The sequence below is a fragment of the Orbicella franksi genome, chromosome 2 (assembly GCF_964199315.1).
Source record: "Orbicella franksi chromosome 2, jaOrbFran1.1, whole genome shotgun sequence".
Classification (NCBI taxonomy): Eukaryota; Metazoa; Cnidaria; class Anthozoa; order Scleractinia; family Merulinidae; genus Orbicella; species Orbicella franksi.
Genome location: NC_138146.1, coordinates 9,958,215 through 9,980,569, shown reverse-complemented (window position 1 = coordinate 9,980,569; position 22,355 = coordinate 9,958,215). Strand labels below are relative to the sequence as shown.

The 22,355-nt window shown below is 38.5% G+C and overlaps 2 protein-coding genes and 1 pseudogene across 2 annotated transcripts in view; all 3 read right to left on the bottom strand.

Annotated features, from left to right (window-relative positions):
• The window catches only part of LOC145479984 (uncharacterized), a 38,698-nt gene that overhangs the window by 10,383 nt on the left and 5,960 nt on the right, over window positions 1-22,355 (bottom strand). Inside the window, exons 3-4 of the mRNA XM_081458474.1 lie at window positions 22,251-22,312; window positions 983-1,105 (exon numbers count right to left, since the gene is read on the bottom strand). Of these exons, the coding sequence (XP_081314600.1) occupies window positions 983-1,105; window positions 22,251-22,312 (185 nt within the window). The remainder of the gene's footprint in view (window positions 1-982; window positions 1,106-22,250; window positions 22,313-22,355) is intronic.
• On the bottom strand, window positions 1,092-9,820 carry LOC145480034 (uncharacterized). Its single transcript, XM_081458529.1, has 2 exons — window positions 4,175-9,820; window positions 1,092-4,075 (listed from the first exon to the last, which is right to left on the bottom strand). The coding sequence occupies exons 1-2, from the start codon at window positions 4,650-4,652 to the stop codon at window positions 3,963-3,965; spliced, it is 591 nt and encodes a 196-aa protein (XP_081314655.1). The 5' UTR covers window positions 4,653-9,820; the 3' UTR covers window positions 1,092-3,962.
• LOC145480026 (uncharacterized) lies at window positions 9,153-9,814 on the bottom strand (annotated as a pseudogene).

Genomic DNA, 22,355 nt, shown 5'->3' with positions numbered 1-22,355 from the left:
ATCATTAAAGTAAGAACCAATCAAAATGTGAGAATAATTTCACATTAGTATCACCCAACTAGTGGACTAATGCAAATCCTGCATTTTGATTGGCTATGCTACTAGAGGACTATTAGTAATAGTCCTTGAGTAACGAAATTGGCGCAACCAAGCATGACGCTTTCTTTCGTTTTATTCCCTAATAAATATTTCTTTAACTTGCATTTGCTAACTTTATTATTGCCTTTTCTGTCTGACTAGTTGGGTGATAGTAAAACAATTATAAGACCCTTCGCCCTTAAGGGCCATGGGTCGATAGCCCATTCGGCTTCGCATTGGCTATTAACCCGTAGCCCACAAGGGCTATGGGTCTCATTGTTAATTATTATTAATATAATATCAATCACCATAAGCTATGGGCTGATTACAGTTCCCAATAGTTTTTCACTCAGCTGTTTTCCCCCAAATCAATGACTATTACTTTCACACTGACAGCATTGAAAGTGGCTGCATGCTCCCTTAGATGTTCTTCTGGTTATCTAAACTTGTTGAAAGTGATGTTTCCCCCAGTGACTGACTTAATCCCCCATTTTCAATGACACAGTCAGTGTAATTTTGCATTGATGAGTACCACCATGTGATCTCTCCACTTATGGGTGGAAAAGACCGTACATACAAACAAATTCAATGTTTCATATATTTTGAGTGCTTTTCTCATACTCTATAGGTGTACCAGTGAGTGTGACTGCATGTCACTGTCAATAAACTCAACCGGCATATTCCAAATAGTGAAATGATTGTGACCTCACTGGTATATACTACAAGTCATGTAGTAGGGTCAAAGAGGCTCTCCACAGGAGACTTATCAATGAACACAAAGAGTCAGTGGAATAAAAATTCCTGATGCATGGATGCTGGTGATCATTGAAACAAAACCACTGGTACTCAGGTCTAATACTAATGCATTAGACCTGAGTATGGTTATAACTTTATTGATAAATACCAGCAAACTGTCCTGGCTGTGTTATCAGTCGATTCACTGCACTTCCCAGATCATACTCCAATGTTAGGCACTTGAACACTAGCTCATCAATGTACTGCTCTTGCATCAAGAGTCTCACTGAATCTGAAGCATATTTGAAACAGAACCACACGTTTAATAATTTATGTATGTAAGTGTTCAAACTTTCACTCAAAACAATATGCTATGACAAACTAGTGAGACAATCTCAGATTGTGCAGACTGCAATTGATAGCTCTGGCACTTTAGTAAGTCCCATGAGTACCCACCCCTGCTTGGTTCACTTCCGGTTTGCAACTACCTTGGTAGTCTGCTAGGGCTTATTTCCCCTTAGCAATGAGTACGTTTCAAGGTCCGAAAATTACGTACAATTACTGTTTGTCACAACAGCTTTTAAATTTTACTCTGATGTTTTATGATTTTCATTCATTTTAAATTCAATAATAAGTTGAACAAACGTGACAATTTAGCTCTTCATGCCAACTTTGTAACTTGATACTTTTGTTTTCCTCACAAAGGTATGTAACATGAAACTCTTGTTTTCTCTAAAACACACCGAAGATGAGCTTGTTTTGGGGGATAAATGAAAGAAAGTTACATATCTGACGAAGAAATGGAAGAGAAATGATTTTTTTTGTCTCTTTTTCTGTTGCCACCTTTGTTGTTAACAATAAAACAATTCAAAATTAATACACAATATTGATTGATACCACTGGGAAGTGTTTCAATGAGAAGTATTGAAGGTAAACAGCGCTACTTGGCCGATATTATCCTGCATCGATGAATGAGTCTCCTCAAAGACTGATTAAATTAATTTGCCCTTTCCTTAGGTGCCATGGAGTCTGCAGCAATATTTGAGCACTTTCCTGGCTTCTTTTGTCACAAATTTACAATTTGCAGGATATTAAAGCCACTAACTCGGGAACTTTTTGGTCTCTCTTACAGACACAGTTAAGGCAAGAAATAAATAAGCCGCTAATGAGAACTTCACATTTCCCTTCTTTATTTAAACCCTGACAGACATACTATTGTAGTTTGAAAACAGATGAATCGACCTGATCTCTCACCCTATGGTGTCCAGATTGTGTCAATCTCATTTGGTCGCATTTTTGATGACGTTTGTTTTCATGGCAAAAAAGAAATCCAAATCTGGACTAGCCACTTGGACGACATATTCACGCGTACATCTAGATAGTCTGTAGTTCTCTTTCCACCATTTTTGAACGAAATTAGCATGCAAAAGGGTTTCAAACAGAATTGGTTAGCAAAGTCATTAAAAGCGCTTCCTCTCTCGGTGATTTCTGAAAGGTGCATGGTTTTGGAATTTTAATTACCTGGTTAGCGGGTTAAATGAATTAATGGAAACAAAAGTCACATTTAACTAGAGAATGTTAATTGGTCCGTCAAAAAAACACCAGAAAGAATGTTCAGTTAGTTTAAATCGGCCTAGTGAATAACAGTATTTTAAATGAATGTAAATGATTATGTTGTTCGGGTCCACTGTGGTCTGAGTTCATTAACAGGACTTTGTAAATATATAGCCAACTGGTCTGCCTCCTGCCAGTTGGGATTTTTAACTATTAGTCAGGGAGCATATGTAATCCCGTGGTATTTTTATGGTGAAAGCAAACCACCTACCTGGATGCGTCAGGGGGACCCTAAGGACCAGAAACAATGTTGTCGGCAATTTTGTAACCTGCACAAGTGGCCACTATGGGGGGTCTATTTACAGACCTATATGGCTTAACATGGAATCAAGGCTCGAATATAAAATGGAGTGTAACTACAATTAAACTACAATAAATTTCCACAAAAATACTAGAAATCTTTAATATAGTCTATCTTATACATATCCATAGACTTAAGTACTAAATACTGATCACGTGATCAACTCTGCACGAAAGTGAGGCTGGTAGTTTGTTGTTTTCAAATAAGCATCAAAAGCATACTTCTTTTTCTGGAGTTTTTCAGAAAAATGACTACAAGTGAACAACATGATAATATATATTGTCTACATAAATTCAACTACATTTGAATATGTTTTGTTCACTTAAGATGACATGGAAGTGAGGCTGAGCTCGCCTGCACTTGTTAGGCCTCGTCTAAGCGTTGAGCCAATGTCGTGCCGAACCAAATTACTTTCCGAAAATTGGCGCTTTCAGTGCAAAGAAGAAATACAACTAGATTATGGAGACCTAACCAATTTGGCATTTAGAACCATTGCCGCACTAGTGTTGCACTGTTGTCAAACCAAATGGAATTAATCAATGTTTAGACCTGAGGCCTTAGCTAAGCAATATGTTAGCTATAATTAAGGTCTCTCCAAGGGTGTCATGTTAACCATAGCAGGTTTACAGGTAAATATAATTATTACTACCCAAAACCTAGTCAGGCCTTTGGTGATGTAGCCTGCGAATGCAGATGTATTTCCGGCTGTCACTTGGTTCCGCCGAAAAATAATGTCTGCGAACCCCAGCCAGAAAACGATTTCTGTGACGTAGGAATTCTAAGCCATTCACAGTTTAGCTCAAATAACCCCAGAACTACTGCGCAAGGTATTCGCTGTGAGGAACACTCGAGTTTCATTCTATCATGGAATCTGATTGGCCAAGGAGGAACAAAAGTCATTATGTCACAGAAATCGTTTCCTGGCTCCGGTTCGCAGACGTTATTTTTCAGCGGAACCAAGTGACAGTCGGAAATACTTCTGCGTTCGCAGGCTATTGGTGATGATCACTGCTTTAAAAATAGCACAGCTGATCCCATAATGCATTGCGGTCTATAAAACATGGATGTCAGGTAAGAATCATTCATCATCCTTGTCCTCCTCACTGTCAGCGTCCTGCTCATCCAATGTTTCATCATCACAGCTATCATTCTCAGTCATATCGACATTGTCATACGCTTGTCCTGTCTCGTTGTTGCTGCAGCTGCATAGATCTGTGCAAGTGAGACCAGCCCTTCAACAGCTGCACCTGTTGTTTCCGCATTTTTCCTTCCCACAGCCACACTTGACAAGATAAAGAACAGCGTTGGGTACTGGCTGCAGTCTTGTCATCACCAGCAACCATTTGTCTGAAATATAAAAGAATAAGGCAATGTTTTAAAGTTGTCTTGATCTATAGTGTTGAACTTGAGAGTTTATTACTATATCAACTGTTAATTTATAATAACCTTTGTCCTTTTTCCATCCATAGCTATCTGGCAATGGAAGGTCTGGATTAGGGACTTTGTCATTGGCCCAGATCATGGCTTGGTAATACGCTCGCTTAATGGCCTCTTGGAGAGCAGCTTGTACAGGCAGTAGTTGTTCTGATTTGGCCTGTTTTCTTCGAAAAAGGAGCCACCTCAGATCTTTCAAACTGGATATCTTAGTCTTGCCCAGGTAAAGTTGACACACTAGCTTCTCTATTGCATAGAACATGCCCACTGTGGGAAGGATGGTAGAGCCGAGATCTGCAAATGCTGTGACACACTCTTCATCAGCTTCAAGAAACGCTTTCCAGCATTCCAGCTTCCCTTTAAATGCAAAGTTTCCAGTGATATCAGCTCCGCTCCAGGCATGAAAGCCAGGTAGTGCTGCCGTTCTAGCTGTTCCTAGAGCACGGACAATTGGACAAAGCTGGATATTTCCGTGGCACTGTCCGCACATAGCTCTGGGTAATGTCTAAGGGCCAGTACAAACACATTGGTGTCCGGTGAGAAGATCTTGATACTCTTGGCTCTGAATGCAGTGGCATCTACTGCGTGTAGCAGGATTTTAGTATCTGCCTCCTCTTGGTCGCTATCGAGGTACGCCATATCCTTGTGTGTTGCACTACACTTACTGCTCCATGCAACCATCATGTGCAAACCATTCTGACGTCCCTTCTCTAAAGTCTTGCTGGCAATATATTGCGTCAGTTCATCCTTAGTGCTCACATGAGCCAAAAGTCTGTTCATCGTTAGCTGCATAAGGAAGGATGTACTAGTTTTAGTATCTTTACCTCTACATCTGGCCCTATTCTTGTAGTACATTAGAAATAGGATCATTGTTTTTGGATGAATAACCGTTGATAGTATACCTTGGAAATCTGAGTGGTGTCGGTAATCTTGTAGCTGATAGGTTCCAAGCCCCCCTGACGAAATTTGCAAGTTGCGGTCTTTAAAGACAATGGTACATCATACCTAAAAGCAGAATAACGTGTCTATTAATGTGAGTGATTATAACTAATCTAAATAAAAAGGTTACAAGGTAATTATCAGCGGGAGTGACAAACCTATCAAAAATAAGATGAATTTCGTCTGCATCTCAGTACTTGTTGAAGATCGTCACAGTGAGATGATCGGCCAGATCCGAGCAGGTCTTGATTCAATCCAGTTTTCCAAGTGTTTGTACCTCAGCCATACCATCTACAATGGAAACCATGATCTGCGCATCCGCATTAGCCAACTGATCAGTGGGTTCAGCCTGCTCAACTGATCTGTCACTTGACAGCTTCTCTAGAATACTCATCAAGAAGCTCTTTGCAGAACAGTGCAGCATATTGCCGTTGGTGACAAACATTCGAAACATTCGGCATCTCTTACACTCCCACTGCCTCTTTGATGTCTATCTCAGGACGGGACTTGCAGATTACCATCATCCATGTGAAGAGACATCGATCTTCTTTTAGCTCGATGATTTTATCCTTTGTAGCCACCCTAACTGTTTTCCCAGTGATCTTCCACATTAGGAGCTTGCGCTTCTTCACCACATCCCAGATGCTCTTCTTGGCTGTCTTTATTGGTGCCTTAACGAATGTTCCACACAGCTTGTTACCAATGACACTTTGATTGCAGAGACCTTTCTTCACTTTCTTGGGCATGCGCACTTTCTTCACTAGGTTGAACAGATCAGGGCCTTCTACTTTAAACGGGTTGGTGAAGCACTGAATACTAGCGGTCAGCTGCTGGATGTTCCTTTCTTCATGTAAGCTGACAGCAGTGGTGAGGTTGTGATGGCTAGTCTGTGTCTAATGGAAGAAGTAGCTGCCATCAGCTTGGCTTGTTCTGCCAGTCTTGCTTAGGGAACTCAGGTGCAATCAAAAAATACTTCGTGCATGCAGTAGGATTCAGTGTGATGCCAATCAATGCATGTGAGACTTTCACTGATCTGTTGATGTGTTCAAGCGCGTGGTCAGCGCCAATAGCACAGGATGCTACCTTACATACATATACATACATACATACATACATACATACGTTTATTCCACGTCCCCAAGGGGCTTTTCAATGAAACACGTAACAAAAAACATTCGTTCTTGTTCACCACCCAGTTACCATTCTGGAACTCCTTGTAGATTTCAGGATCAGTCTCTTTTCCTATCTTCATCTCTGCCAAGTAAACAGGAATTATGCGAGCGTAGTTTAACTTGTCGGACGCAAAGAAGTACTTCACAAATGACTGTAGGGCTTCTAAATGGAGATCCCAGTCTCCATTCTGCACGGCTCTGATAAATGCCATCATCTCCATAACCATTGCCATGTACCTTCAGGTGAACTTGAACAGTGGACTATCCTCATGATCTGCATCAAATTGCTCGATATTTGCAGCAAGCTCTGTTGAAGAGATGGTCTGTGCCAGTTCTTTGTGCTTTGCTGTAATATCTTGTTTGTTGCCTTTTTTTACATGCATTGCTTAACTGGTTAGCCGACTTCTTGATAATCGTGCACACAGCTGGGTGTCTCACAAAGAAGGCTTCCTGGTAGAGGCCGAATAGAGCTTGTAATGTAACCGTGTGCGCCGCTTCTCTTCTCTTCACGTGGTTCCCACCGAGAATTTGCTTCACAGTGAAGGCCCATAGAGATCCGACTCGACCCAGCACATGTCCAGACCGCTATTCTCAATGAATGCACCGATTGTGCAAAGTTGGGCCATCACAATATGTAACCAGGACGAAGTATTATATGCCCAAGATCTTGACGGCTCATCTGCAACTTCTTTGCTGGTTGATGCAGTCCCATGTCAAGCGACATCACAGTCCTCCTGTTCTGCCTTACAACCGTCATCTTAATATTCTGTACTTGCATCAAAATGGTAATCAGAGTCTGCCACTTGTGTGCTGGTATAGCGATCAGGGGAGGGGTGCCAACTCTTGTCAACAGCATGGGACTACTCATAGTGGAGTTATAGCCAGACCACTTGGGGTACTAGGGGGCTGATTGTCTTCAACTTCTCCATTGGTGATCATTCTTGTCAAACTGTGTCCAAGAAGCCATGTGAAATCTTGCTTCTTGATGTACAATGGAAGTTGGTCTTCAGTGCACAATCCAAACTGTGGGGAGGTGGGACCAACAGGCTTTTTGGGGGCGCAGGGCATTCTAGCAAGGTTGTCACAGACTCGGGAAGCTGTCTGATTGAGCAACGACACTGATCTTGGTGATCTACGGTCAGCTCTGGTGCTACATTGCCTGGTTCCTGCCTTTGGTAAATTGCCATCGCTGTGCCATGGAAGGTATTCTTGCCATCAGGAGTGTCCTCTGCAAAATCCACATTATCGACTGCAAAAAAGATGTGCCTGCCCAAAACTACATCAAGGGGTATGGGGAATTATCTTTAGTAGCTTTTGAATCCTAAGGATGTATTTTTAATAATTTTAGATTTTAGTTTTTAGGTATATATTTTATGGCAGGTCCACATCAGCCCTCTATGTATGTATGTATGTATGTATGTATGTATGTATGTATGTATGTGTGTGTGTGTGTGTGTGTGTGTGTGTGTGTGTGTGTGTGTGTATGTATGTATGTATGTGTGTGTGTGTGTATGTCTGTATGTATAGACCACCATTCAGTTCTATGCGCTTTAGAACGCCAGCTTTGATTTGGGCCTCTACTCTCAGGATCCTGTTGTAGTCCACTGACATTCCAAATCCATGTAGCATGGTTATGAGCTGCTTGCTTCTCACGGCCTGGTGTACAGCTATCCCAATGGCTAACTGCAGCGGCATTTCCGAGAGGATCTTACAACATCGGACTTCTTGTTTTTGACTTGCCTCTCAGTCAAACACATCGATACAGTGGTCTGGGATAGAGCCATTGCATGATTGTACACTTCCTCAGATTTCTTTCCAGCAGAAAGCTCATGTTTTGGGCCTTGTATAATCCATCTATAAAAACTAAAAAGCTCTGCTTTGTTGACCTCCATCCAAAAGTGCAGACTGGATCTTCTCTTGCTTCTCATGAAACACTATGTCTATTCCTGTAAGATTTTTCCTAAGAACCCCAGTATTTCTGAACTTCAAACCAAACTCCAAATGCAATGGAAAATCGGGCATCGCTCACTGACTTGATTTTGCAATTTTCCCCCTCAATATAGCTTGGCCTGCATAATGCAATAATGGAAATATGCTTTTTGTCAAGGTGTAAGAGTTTTAAGTAGCATTAGTAATTGAATTTTATTCCAAGTGACATTAGTAATCATAGTGTAAGTAATGTTAATTAGTATTGTTAAGCAACTTGAGTTATCATATTGTACTGTAAGTAGTGTAAGCATTTGTATTTTTAGTAGCGTAAGAGATCGTGTTGTATTGTAAGTAATGTATGTACTGCATTGTAGGTAATATAAGTAGTGTAAGCCTTTGTATTGTAAGTGACGGAATTAATCATATTGAATACCAAGTATTATAAATAATGTAAGTATATCTATTAGTCTTGTAAGTAGCGTAGCTGTATAAGTATTGTAACCAGTGTGTGTAACAATGCATAACAAAATAAAAAATAAAAAAATAAAAAAAAGGCTCTACTGGTACGTTCTTATCAGGCAGGTTTTTCAGTGAACCTGTAAACTTCCACTTAGTACATTTGGTGATAGATTTCCTAATTATTGCGGTGGCATCAAACACAGTTTTCATATCGGAGTCTATGTTTGTGTTCTGATCCTCAGCCATCTGAATTGCTTGATTTCTTGTCTTCTTGATACTGACTCATTCGGACTCATTGACACGCTTAGGTGCATGAAACTCTGGGTGCTTACCATTTACAGAAACCATCCGGTTGGAAATTTCAGGCAAAAACATTAAACAGTTGAATGCCACGTTGCGAGAGAAGGAATCGCTATAAAGTATATCCATATCAGCTAGAGAGACTTAAAAGAGCAGAAAAATAGCATCAACTCAAATCACAGCCCATATTTTCAGAAGCTTCCCAAATGGAATGGCGCGAACCATTTGATTTTCCAACTGGAATTTCCGGTTTTCCCATGTAAATGGTAAGTACCCTCTATCTCTGGTATCTCTCGAATTAGTAACTTCTTCAAGGCCTTTCATCCACCCCTTGGATTTTCAACATTGTTAGATTCTAGTATGCTTTCACAAGCATATTGTAATTCAGACATAGTTGCCACTTTTCCACTCCTCAAGGTCATCTCTGTCATCGTCAGGAATTCTGTTTGTGCTGCAATCTCACCAGCCAACTTCTCAGATGATGATTCGGATGTTTCTCTTCATAAAACGTGCGATGCATGAATTGCCCAACAGTTTTTGTGTACTTTATATCTATTGAATGAGCATCATCTAGAGCAATTGATGTGTTGAGTTTAGCCGAGAGCTTATCATACTGTGACATCCCAATGGCAGTGCGAAGGAACTCACCAGCAGAAAAGGTACTGATATTATGCAGGTTCTTATGGTAACCGGGTAGGCCATCACAGAAAAAACAGCCATTCTTATTGTAGGGAGACATTTTCAAACAGGTTAGTTGAGGAATTTCTACAGATGAATCTGGTCGTGATTTTCGCCTGGACCCATTGGGGCCTTTGAGCTGCCTCTCATACCTTTCTCTTGCTCATTTAAGCATCCCAGCATGTACTGCATCTTTATAACATGATCTATGCCATGATGCCGGCCTATCCTCGAGCTCTTGGACAGAAGTAAACCTCAACTTATTCCACGCTTCTGTGTACTGAAGATTGACATATTTACTACATTCCTTGATTGATACCGGAACTTTTTAGTGAGCTTCGGGCTTTTCAAGTAGATTTTTGTTTCTTTTTCGTTGGACAAATTATACATAAAGGTAAATCCAATCCTTGGGCCTCAGTTTCGTTTGTTTTTGAACCAGAATCCGTTTCCATATCTTCTTCAACACCACAAAACATGTTGCTCTAGATGGTCTGTAAATCCAACATGGCGGACGTCTAAAATGATGAAAATGACTGCTGACCAAAATCATTGTTTTTTCCTGATTTCAATGAGCTATTGATTTGAATATAGCTTTTAAACATGAAATAATATTCTCTTTGATAAATTTAACTCTCTGATCAAATTTTGATACCAAAATTCATGCCTTTGAAGCTCATTTCAAGACAACAAATGAACAGCCTCGCTTTTGGGCAGTTTTGATCATGTGATCAGTATTTAGTAGTTAAGTCTATGGATATGCATTAAATAGATGGTATTAAAGATTTGTGATATTTTTGTGGAAATCTATTGTAGTTAATTGTATTTACACTCCATTTTATATTTGAGCCTCAATTCCATGTTAAGCCATATAGGTCTAAAAATAGACCCCCGTAGCAGCCGCCAGTGCAGGTTACACAATTGCCGACAACATTTTTTGTGTTCCTCAGGTTTCCCTTAACACATCTAGGTAGGTGGTTTGCTTTCACCATAAAAATCCCACGGAAATTTATTTTATGACATATGCCGAGTCCCTAACTATATGTTATGTTTAGTTGAAATATGTCTCCTCATTGTGGTCAATGTTCAACATGCTACTTGGCTTTAATCGATAAGACGAAATGTGCAATTTAACGATAGAGTACAAAGAAAGCGATGAAAAGGGAGCGGTTGCTACAAACAAAATAAATTACAAGTTATAGACAAATACAATAAAAGAAACAGAAATAACGAGCCGAAGGTAGACGATACTTACAAACATTGTATGACTAGGAAGCTAAGGAACACATAAAAGGAAAACGGCAGGGCAGTAAATGAAACGAGATGATAGTAGTGTCGCGATGAAAATGCACAAAAAAACTGGAAAGATGCATACAAAAGGGACTGAAACAAAACAAAATTATGTGAAAAAACCTTACAGAATATTGATAACGTGAAAGCGAGATAAATGAAAAGAATGCGATGATCACAAAAGAATGCACGTATAAACGGAGAAAATAACAAAGAATTAAATGTGGCTGCAACAGTTTCAGTGGCATGCCTGTAAACTAACTTAGCTTACTGCTTGTATAGTTGAATGCATGACCACTATAAATTAAGATTTACAATTTACATTACAGCAAATTAAAAATAACAAACAGAACTTATAGCATTGACAAAGAGCCCGAATTATGAAATTCTGCAAACCAAAGTGAACTTCCCTTTGGGCAAGCGAGAAGATTTTCATGAATACAAATCCAATGGCAGCTTTGAAATTGCCTACAGGCCTAAATTTAAGCTTGTTCTTCTGTTTACATTTTGAATTCATGCTGAGTTAACGTCAAAACATGACATAACAGTCGTGTAAATGTATCTCATAGAATTCTTTTTTGGAGGAAAAGAAATGTATTCCATAAATCCTTTGATCTACTTGGTCATAGTTGCCTTTGCTGTGCAAAGTTCAAGGGATTTTCTGTGTCAATTCTTCACTCTGGTTAATTCTAACACTCTGGTTAAATGTGTGGCCATAATTTCCTTTCATTTGAGCCTTGGTAAACTTGAGCAGCGGTTGTATCTTCAATGTAATGTAGACATCAGACCGAGACGTGATTTGAAAACAAATTGCTCACTTTGATTTAGAGGTAATTTCTAGAATGCATCTGGTTGAATCATGTGGTTAATTAAAAAGCAATCGGTTACAATAATTCTAAGAAAAGGTGACAGATAGAATCTGTCTGTCTGTCTGACCCCTGCGAAATAAATTCCCAGTAGTCTGGGAATTCCTAGGAATTCCTAGGAATTCCTAGGAATTCCAAGTTATTCCAAGACATGCAAATTATGCTTTATCCAAGACCTTGGAATTTCTGGGAATATTTGGGAATAGTGGAAGTATGACTGGGAATTATTGGGAATTCCTAGGAATTCCAAGTTATTCCAAGCCATACAAATTATGCTTAATCCAAGACCTTGGAATTTCTGGGAATATTTGGGAATAGTGAAAAGTATGACTAGGAATTATTGGGAATTCCTAGGAACTCCTATTATTTCCCAGACTGTTTTAAAAAATGTGTTTGGAATATCTAGGAATTTTTGGGAATAGCTAAAACACATGAAATATTGTTGGAAATTTCTATAAATTTCTCAAAATGTCAAAATTAAAGATGAACTCAGTGCATGAATCAGTTTCTGTGAATTAGTAAAAATCAACACTATCATTTCGCTGGAGTTCCATACCTTTTTATTGTTCTCAAGCTCCAAGATAATTATTTCCAAACAAATGTACATTAATTCCAGTTTAAGTCTGACAACTCAACATAAAACTATAGCACTGATAACATTGCTTTTTAGATCCAACGTGATTTGTTAGTGTATATGTGTCCGTATGGACCCTTAAATCAAACACCCAGAGTTTAACTGATAGAAAAATGGATGCTCTTAGATTTGATAAATAGATTAAGCAAAAAATTCTGTCAGCATAAATGAATATACATTATTTACAATTTCAATAAAACCAAAAGTATATATATGCATGTATATATTTAATATAATTGTAGATTCACGCACATACCCATCACAGCCCACTGTTGAACAATTTTTGACTTGATCCTTTATGACTTTAGGAAAAAGAAGACATCTCTCACAGATGTCATAAATGAATAGCTCACAGTTTCCACACACTTGCTGTACATTTGTAAAACTGTACTGTGACATTCTCTGGACAAATTACCAGTAGTTTCATTAAAACAAGGATATCTTTAGCAGCCTCTCATTGTCATACAATGTCTTGAAATTAAGGCCAAAATAGCCATACAGGCACATTCTTTGGCAGAAAAATTAATGTTTTTTCTTGGGAACCATTAGTTTCACTTTCATCAGGGGAGTCCAGTGAATGGCCATCAGTGTCAGAGTTCTCAATTTCTTCAGAGGAGTCGCAACAGAAACTTCAACATCATTACCTGAATCACTGTCTGTGGACAAATCTGAGTTGTTGTGTATTACATCAATTGGTGTTTCTGTAGTCTTTTCAGGTATAGGCAACTCGGTTTCATCAAATGCTTCTGTGAAGCTTCAATTCTTGCATAAAGGTTCACTCCATAATCCATCAAAGTCATCCACAACATTTTTGCCAACAGCCATCTCACTCAGGTGAGCCGAAAACTCTGAGGTCTTCTGTTCATGTGCTGGAAATGATCTCCAAGAAAAAGGGATGCAAGAGAGGGAGATGACGTCAACTGGTCTGTGAAGACTGCTTTAAGCAATTTATGCGGTCGAATCTTGTAGATTTTGGTATGGGTATAGTGGGATCATCAATATGTTTCTTGCATTTCCTTGTCCTCGCGGTCACTTTAATTCATGATACAACAAAATCAAAAGAATCAAAAAGATTATGAGTCAGTGGGAAACAAATAAATAACTGACATAAATAAATGACAATGCAAATAAAAAAACCTACATCTTGATGTATTGAAAAGACTATAGATCTCATATCATATTAATCCTTATAAATAATTCAAAGGAAAAATGACAAGCGTTGCAAATTTATACTTGCTGCATTGTGCTGACTGGGTGTTGAAACACGTGGGCTCTCAAAATAGATTTGGTGGACTAATACAACAAGCTTAAGCTGATTTCGCAGAATTTATCTCGGTTCCTCAGGTCGATCTGAAACCTTTTAGGTGAATTTCGGCCTTTGGGGTTTTTAAAGAGCACACAATACATTGCTTAGTTTGATTTATTTACAATTATAGCTCATCACAACAGAAAATCCCTATAAAATTGGATTCCTTACCTTTGCAGTGAACTTGATTTAAGTGCCTCACGATCCTTTGTTATCTTGACAACCATCGAGAGCAGATCAACCAGTTAAAGTACGTTCCATTTTCCTCCTTGATTTCTTCGTAAAAAGTTTGTGTAGTTATTTCCTTTTGAAGCAAGACCCATCTTTCAGAAGACCACCAAAACAGCGTGGAAAGGGAAACAGACTTGCCATCGAAAGCGACTGGTCTGGCAACCTCGTTGCCAGTCTCTCTCTCCTTCTTCTCTAGTTTCCATTCTCTCCTCAACTGATCAACTGAACCAATCACAGCACGCGAATTTTCACGTGACTATCCTGGTGACTGAACGTGACAAAGATCGCGTTATTCATTCTCTTTTGGCGCCCATCTTTGAATTCAGTGTTAACGGTTGATCGCTCGTGCGTTTTAGTAGATTTCACTTCCAAAATTATATCAAAATGGTTTTTGCTGCGGTCCTGTGATCAGAAGAAAACAGCGTGAGTGTCATTAACGAGAAACAAGTTATTCTTGGCGAAGATTTGGAGTTAAAAGAAAGTCTTCCTGTGGATGTTTCAACGGGGAAAAATTCAAAGGGCAGATTAGCCGTATACAGAATTGTTTGGTGAGTAATCGAATTCAAGTAACCTTATATTATACAACGTAAATTCTTGTATTTAGACAAAAGCTTTTGAATGAACTTTATCATCACGAATCATACACGAGTGGGTCACTCAGTCATGGCATGAAATGAATTCTGGCTAAAGCAGAGTTGAAACAATTTAGGTTGGCCAGAGTGCGTGCCTGAACAATTTGATTTGCGAGGAACAAGTCGTTTCTCTCGCCTCACTTGTTCAAACGAAATAAATATAGCAGTTCTCTCTGATCCCAGTCATTAGTTCTTGACAAAAACTCCAACGAGGCAGCCACAGTGTGCATGAGTTTGATGTCTCCTGTGTGTTTCAGCCTGACTGTATGGCAATCCGTGTTGATCTTCAATTTTTGTCCATCTGTATATTCTTTTGTGTTTACTCTATTATTTACAGTGTAAATGTTCCTTTAATGTTTTAAGTGTCTTTTTTAATATTTCTAATGTCTAAATTTGGCTAAAAACCGTGATATATATACAGTGTATCCTCCAATTCGAGAGTTGTTGATACGCTTATAGAAGAAGGAAAACCTTGATTTAATCTACTGTAGGCACAAGATTTATGTAACATGTTTATCAATAGTATACAAGCACCTTCACAATTATCAAGTCTTCTCTTTTAACATTTCAACCAGCTTACAGTCAGGTCTTAATTAGCTGCATGTATTAAACTGTGAGCACATAAATATTTGGATCTCAGTCTTACAGTACCTCATATATATCGCAATGTAATGTATTTTTTTAATTTTGTTTTAGGTGTCATACAACAAAGATGAACATGAAGAGGCTAGCTGTTGACACCCTAATTAGAGGGCAACAAAAGAAGCTGTGGAATCAACAGAAATAACTGAACAGCAGCTAAGTTTGCCCAAACTCAGTCTTTTTTTAATTTTAAGGATTGTTTCAGTTTTGTTCTTATCATTGATTCCTTACATTCAAGAAAATCCAGATTTGTTCCACATAATAACAATAATTTAAGCTAAAATCTTGTGTATGGAAAATTGTTGGATTTGTAAACCAAAATAGTAAGTAAATTATCTGAAAAAGTTCTCTTTTTATCAAACATGTAAAAGTTTGACCTTCATATCTGTTTTCAGTTTTACTTTTTACTCTTGATGTAATGAAAAAGAAACAGGATAATATTATTATTCTTATGTTTAAATTCACGAAAGCCAATGTAATAAACCATTGATTTAAAACCTGTTTGATGTGATATCAGTGACTTTATTTGCTATTTTAATGCTGGACATTAATCATCAAAATTTTGTCTGCCCTACAAATGATACAAAATTTCCGGTTTTTCTCAGATTTTCCAAAAAATTCCAACCTATTCTCAAAAAATCCTACAAATTCCAAGTTATTCTCAGAAATTCCTAGGAATTTTTTAGAATTTTAAGGAATTTCCAAGGTGAGTATATTTCAGTTGGAATTCCTAGGAATTCCTAGGAATTCCAAGTCCGAATTACCGTGAAAATTCACACCTTCGATTCCTAGGAATTCCTAGGAATTTTTTCCTAGGAATTCTTAGGAAATTCCTAGGAATTCCTAGGAATTCTTAAAGTTATCTCACAAGGGTGCGGGGACAGAGTGAATAAGGTAGAGACAAACAACTTACAGATATTTCCTCCTATTGATGTGAACTGGTAGATTCAAGTAACTGATGACACGATTGGTGTACAAGTATTTACCATGTATATGTTTTAATTAATGTATTCTAATGTAATATACATGACCCCACAAGCTTTGTAGCTTAGATTCTTATTGTGTTGAAGTAAAGGTTAATTTAGGTTTCTATGTTTATCTCCAGAGGAGAAATTAGTCTCACTTAACTGAAGAATGCCAAAGCTCCAACTGGGGTGGATAACATCCCTCCTGAAGCATTGAAGGAGGGAGGTCCTTGTTCTATGGAAGCACCACAGGTATCCCAAGCTGCTTTGGGAACCGTCAACATGACATTGCGTAACAGCGTTATTATAAGAGTTTGTATGGGAATATAACTATCGCACAAAATAGTTCAAAAGAAGGGAAAAAAATTATAAAATTGACTTACCTGTCTTGTTGTTTGTATAAATTGTGTTTTTATGGCATTTGAGGGGTTTCACTTGGATTTCAGTGTATTTTAGCTTCTCTGTATTCCTCTCCCTAAAAACCCACTGAAATCCTACTGAAACCCCTCCATTAACGCCATAAAAACACAATTTATACATTCAAACAACTGGACAGGTAAGTCGATTTTATTATTTTTTCCCTTACTTTGAACTATTTTGTATGATAGTTATATTCCCATACAAACTCTTATAATAATTAATGTTGTTACGCAATGCCATGTTGACAGTTCCAAAAGGAGCTTGGGCTATCTATGGATGCACTGCATAGAATTTTAAATTTCGTATGGGAGAAAGAAGAGATTCCAGACAACTGGAAGAAAGGTCTTCTAGTAAAGCTGGCAAAAAAAAGGCTACCTAATAGTTTGTTTGGTAACTGGAGGGGAATAATATGTTGCTCTCAATACCTAGCGAAGTCCTAACTCACGTCATACTGAACTGAATGAAGGTAGCTGTTGACGAAGCCCTGAGAGACGAGCAGGCAGGATTTAGAAAGAACCATTCTTTCATTGATCAAATTGCCACACTGAGGATTATTGTAGAACAATCGAGTGGTCATCCCACCTGTACTTGTTATTCATGGATTTTGAGAAAGCCTTTGATTCTCTGGATAGGAAGGCTATGTGGAAGATTCTTCATCATTACGGTATACCTAATAAAATCATCAACATGCTTAAGGTTCAGTATCAGGGCTTTAATTGCCAAGTGCTTCATGGAGAAACTATGACTGACCAATCAAGGTCAAGACTGTTGTGAGACAGGGATGCCTTTTTTTGCCATTGCTGTTCCTTGTGGTATTTGACTGGGTGTCAAAGAACGCATACGAGGGTAAACGTTTGGGACTGGCACTTGGCCACTGACCCAACGCCTAGAAGACTTGGACTATGCTGACGATCTTTGCATACTAACACACTGACTGGCTGATATGGCAGTGAAAGGAGAAAGATTACAAGAGACTGGTGGTCAGGTAGGGCTCAAAATCAACATCCAGAAAACAAAGAAGATGCAAATTGGCATGAGGCAACAAGAATCATTGGAACTTAATGGGGAAACTGTTGAAAGAGTGTCCGAGTTCACATATATGAGAAGCATCATTAATGAAACTGGTGGAACTGACGACGACATAACAGCCAGGATAAGAAAAGCGCAATTGACATTCTCGATGCTTATGCCTGTGTGGAAGGAAAAATGTATTAGATTGCAAACAAATCTCAGGATTTTCAATACGAGCGTGAAGTCTGCCCTTCTGTATGGTTTGGAAACCTGGAGATCGATGAAACTACTGATCAAGAAATTGCAGACATTTATCAACAACTATTTAAGGAAGATCCTGAATATCCGTTGGCCTGAGATCATTTCAAATGAAGAACTATGGGAAAGGACACAACAAAGTCATATAGAAGAAAGTATTAAGAGAAGAAAGTGGAAATGGATCAGGCATACGCTAGGAAAGCCTGAGAGTTAAACATCACCTGTTCCGCCCTTGAGTGGAAACCTCAGGGGTTCAGAACAAGAGGCCACCCAAAGCAATCCTGGAAGCAAAGTGTGCAAGATGAGCTCGCCAAGAAGAATATCACTTGGATAGAGGCAAAGAGAACTGCCAAGTAGTGAGACAATCTCAAATAGTGCAGAGTGCAAGTGATAGCTCTGGCAAGGTAGTCCCATAAGTACTCACCCCTGGTCGGTTCACTTCCGGTTTGTGTCTACCTTGGTAGTCTGCTAGGGTTTTTCCCCTTAGAAGTGTGTATGTTCCAAGGTTGTATTTTCATTCAAGGTCCAAAAATTACGTACAAATTACTACTGGTGTTTTAAGTTGATTTTCGTTCATTTTAAATTCAATAATACGTTGAAGCAGCAAACAGATTATTTGAAAGATCTAGAACTAATCCACCTCAGAGCAGCAAGACTTATCCATAAACTACCAAGAGACATGGAAGATGAAACAGTACTTATAAATTGCAAATTGGATGCCATTAAAATATTTTTATTGTTCTCGTATTCTAAATTTAACGCATAGGTTTAGATGATGTTAATAGTCTAGTTGTTAAAAACACTTCTTCTTATAGTCTTAGGAAATCGTTAAATGTTGTTGTATCTAGGCCAAGAACTGAACAGGGCCGTCGTTCATTTAAACACAGAGCTGCAATCGCCTGGAACTCTTTAACCTGACTCTGTCAAACAGCTTGAAAACCCTCTTTGTTTTAAAAGGAAGATAAAATCGATCAAGACCTAAGTCAGAGACATCAGTTTCCAAAAGGAAATTGCTCTGTAAATTATAATAAGAACCCTGAATTTAGGTATTTTAAAATTATTTGATTACTCTTTTTATCGTTATTGTATATATTATTTTAGCTTTATGACAATTGTATTGTAAATTTCTGTTTCTCTTATTTAGATTTAGTAGTAGTAGTTTCACATCAGCTGTACAGTTGCTTATTTTAAACCTACTTATCAAATAAACGTATGTATGTATGTATGTATGTATGTATGTAACATGACAATTTAGCTCTTCACGCCAACTTTGTAACCTGACACTTTTGTTTTCCTCGCAAAGGCATGTAATATGAAATCCTTGTTTTCTCCAAAACACACGGAAGATGTGCTTGTTTTTTCGAGACAAATGAAAGAAAGTCAGATATCTGATGTAGTGATGAAGAACTGGAACAGTAACGATGTTGTTTTACTATCTTATCACGAATAAACAAGAACTAATTTAAGTATCAGATAGTCACGAAATACCACTTTCTTTTTCTGTTGCCACCTTTGTTGTTAACAATAAAACAATTCAAAATTAACACACAACGATATTGATGGCTGAGAAGAGTTTCAATGAAAAGTATTAAAGATAAACAGGGTTACTTGGCCGATATGAATGAGGCTCCTCAAAGACTGATTAAATTAATTTGCGCTTTCATTAGGTGCCACGGAGTCTGCAGTGATATTTGAGCACTTAATCCTGGTTTCTTTTGTCACAAATTTACAATTTGCGGAGTATTAAAGCCACAAACTTGGGAACTTTTTGGTCCCTCTTACAGACACAATTAAGGTAAGAAGTAAACAAGCCGCTAAGGAGAAGCAATACATTTGAACCCTGACAAATTAAACACACTATTGTAGATTGAAAACAGCAGTTAATATTTGTTGGACCGACCTGTAAATCTAAAAGCTACGCAGCCAAAGTGACGTTTCACTTTTGCAATAAAAAGGGACAATTGGCACTATCTGAAAAATAACTGTCGTCCTTGGTCACATGACATGAAATATAAAATACTGCGTGGAAAGATAGCGTATAACACTAACGTTGCTAGAGCGCATGCATCTTACATGTTGAGTTCTACCATAAGGAAAACCACTCAGCATTTATGCATGATTCCATATGCAATGTATCCTCCACCTAATATAGAAGCCACAAACACTAACTAATCTATGCAGGCATTTAGAGCAAATTAGTTTTGTTCTAAAGGGAATGGTACCACAAGGAGAGCAAGGGGTTACCTGAAACAAATATATAGCTTTGCGATGTTCACACCCAACTGACGACAATGGAACATGTTTTATGTAGAGTACAGTCATGTACCTTTCCCACCCCACCCCCACCACTTCCTTGCCTCTAGACTAATTAATTATTTGAAATTAATTAATTAAACAAACATTAAAGTTTACACGTCAGTGCCATAGTGCAATAGCGCCATAGCACTATAGCACCATTAAGTACCATAGCGGCTTAGTGCCTTAGCAGCAGGCAGCCCTCAAAACCATCCCAATAATGCACTCTGCACTAAAAAAAGAGTCAGGTGGAGGTCCATGGTTGACGCCCTATGCTCCCCATTAGGAGCGAAGATGGCCTAATGTAATGTAATGTAATGCATGTTTATGGTATGATCGACGAGTTAAATTTTAAATCAAGCGTAACCTACGTAGGGGAAATGTCATGCACGTTTGAATCCTACTTACCGGCCCCTTAAGGTGGCCGAAGACAGTTTGCAAAAAACAAACATGCTGTCAATAGAGCGATCATTTCATTTACTCAACACCTGCACTATCTGTGTGATTTTTCTCTAATTGAACTCAGTGTATCAATGGCTTTAGTCTTTTATTACAAAGATATGTTAGAAAAGGTAACAATGCAAAGAACCCAGCAATTCTCAGCTTTTTCTTTGTTACTGAAAGAACCCAGTTAAATGCAGCGCATATGTATCAAGTCAAAAAACTGCGACTGAATGAAAAATTGCATTCTCGGAAATACACCTATTTAATGAGAACCACTCATTAGAATTTCATGAAATTTGGGATGAAAATACTTTAGGGAATAAGTAACTGGAATATTGAAAAAAAATTGAACTTTTACAGAGGAAATTCTAGATATTACGGTGAAACTTCAACAAGGGATAATTAAAGATCTCTCTGTTAAATTATTAGCAAAATGGTGTTAACTTGTGAGAATCGTTACAAGTTTGTTGCAAGCAAATTAAAAAGAAAATCTAATGAGTAGATTTTCTACAGATAAACAAAACCGATTTTAAAGGCCTGTTTATATTTATTCATGTTGCCATGGCAACAGCACATACATCAGCTTAACCATCAAAAAACCAAAGTTTGTGTTGTTAACTTGCTTGCTGCCATTTTTGGTGACCAAGGGATCAAGGGTCTTAGAGAAAAAGGTGAATGAAACACAGGTATCGAAAACTGTGTTCAGCCACCTTATTAATGCGAACTGAAAGCATTTAAACTTTAACTGATTCCAACGGAATTACTTGCGTAATACTCTGTCACTACATCCAGTTGAAATGGTACATCACAATCAAGTCAAACAGTAACAAATGTTCTCTGACGTTCCAAGCAAAGTTCTTGGTTGAGGACATAGACTGCGAGCAGTCTCTCTTTGGCTCGAAAATCCATGGGGAAGAATGCGACACACGTGAGCGGTGGGTTGTGAGTGTGCGAGCGTGATATGTGAAGCCGCAAACCACCTGCACTACTCACAGCTCAGGGCTTCGGCGCTGACGCCACTAGCATGTCACACTCGCATTCACACTTGTTTTGCTTTCTTCATTGCATTCTTCCCAACGGATTACCGAGCGCTGATTCCCCAAGCTGCAGGTAGTGTGGGCCGCTCGCGGCTTCACATATCATGCTTGCATGCTCACAACCCACTGCTCACGTGTGTTGCATTCTTCCCAACGGATTACCGAGCAAAATATAGACCGCTCACAGTCTACTGACGGCATCAAGATCAACATTGTTTAGCTGCTCTCGTGGAGTCTAGCTATAGGAGCCTCTAGCAGAATGATCTTGTTGATGGGATATTCCAGGACTGCAGACTTGGTTTTCAGCCTGACTCTCCTCACAAGCCCATCTCTCTTGTTTGGTTTTACTCCCAGGATGCAACCAAGGGACCACAAGTTTTCTGTCACAAGTACAATGTCTCCAGTTTCAAAGTAACACCTTTATCTTTTCAATGATTGCCTTCTCACTTATAGCAATTAAACTCCAACCGAAAAGAACAAAACTAAGCATAAGTTCACAAGTACACATTGTGAGCCTATTTTTTAAGTACTTAACAGTGTACATCTGTGACAATAATAATAATTTGGAAACGAAGCATTTCACCTGAGAGAGGTCCAGAAGAAATAAAAACAACTGGTGTGTGCTCATTCCAAGACTTAGGTGATCTAGGAGAAGAGAAATGTAAATTAAAGTAGGATGGTCAAAATA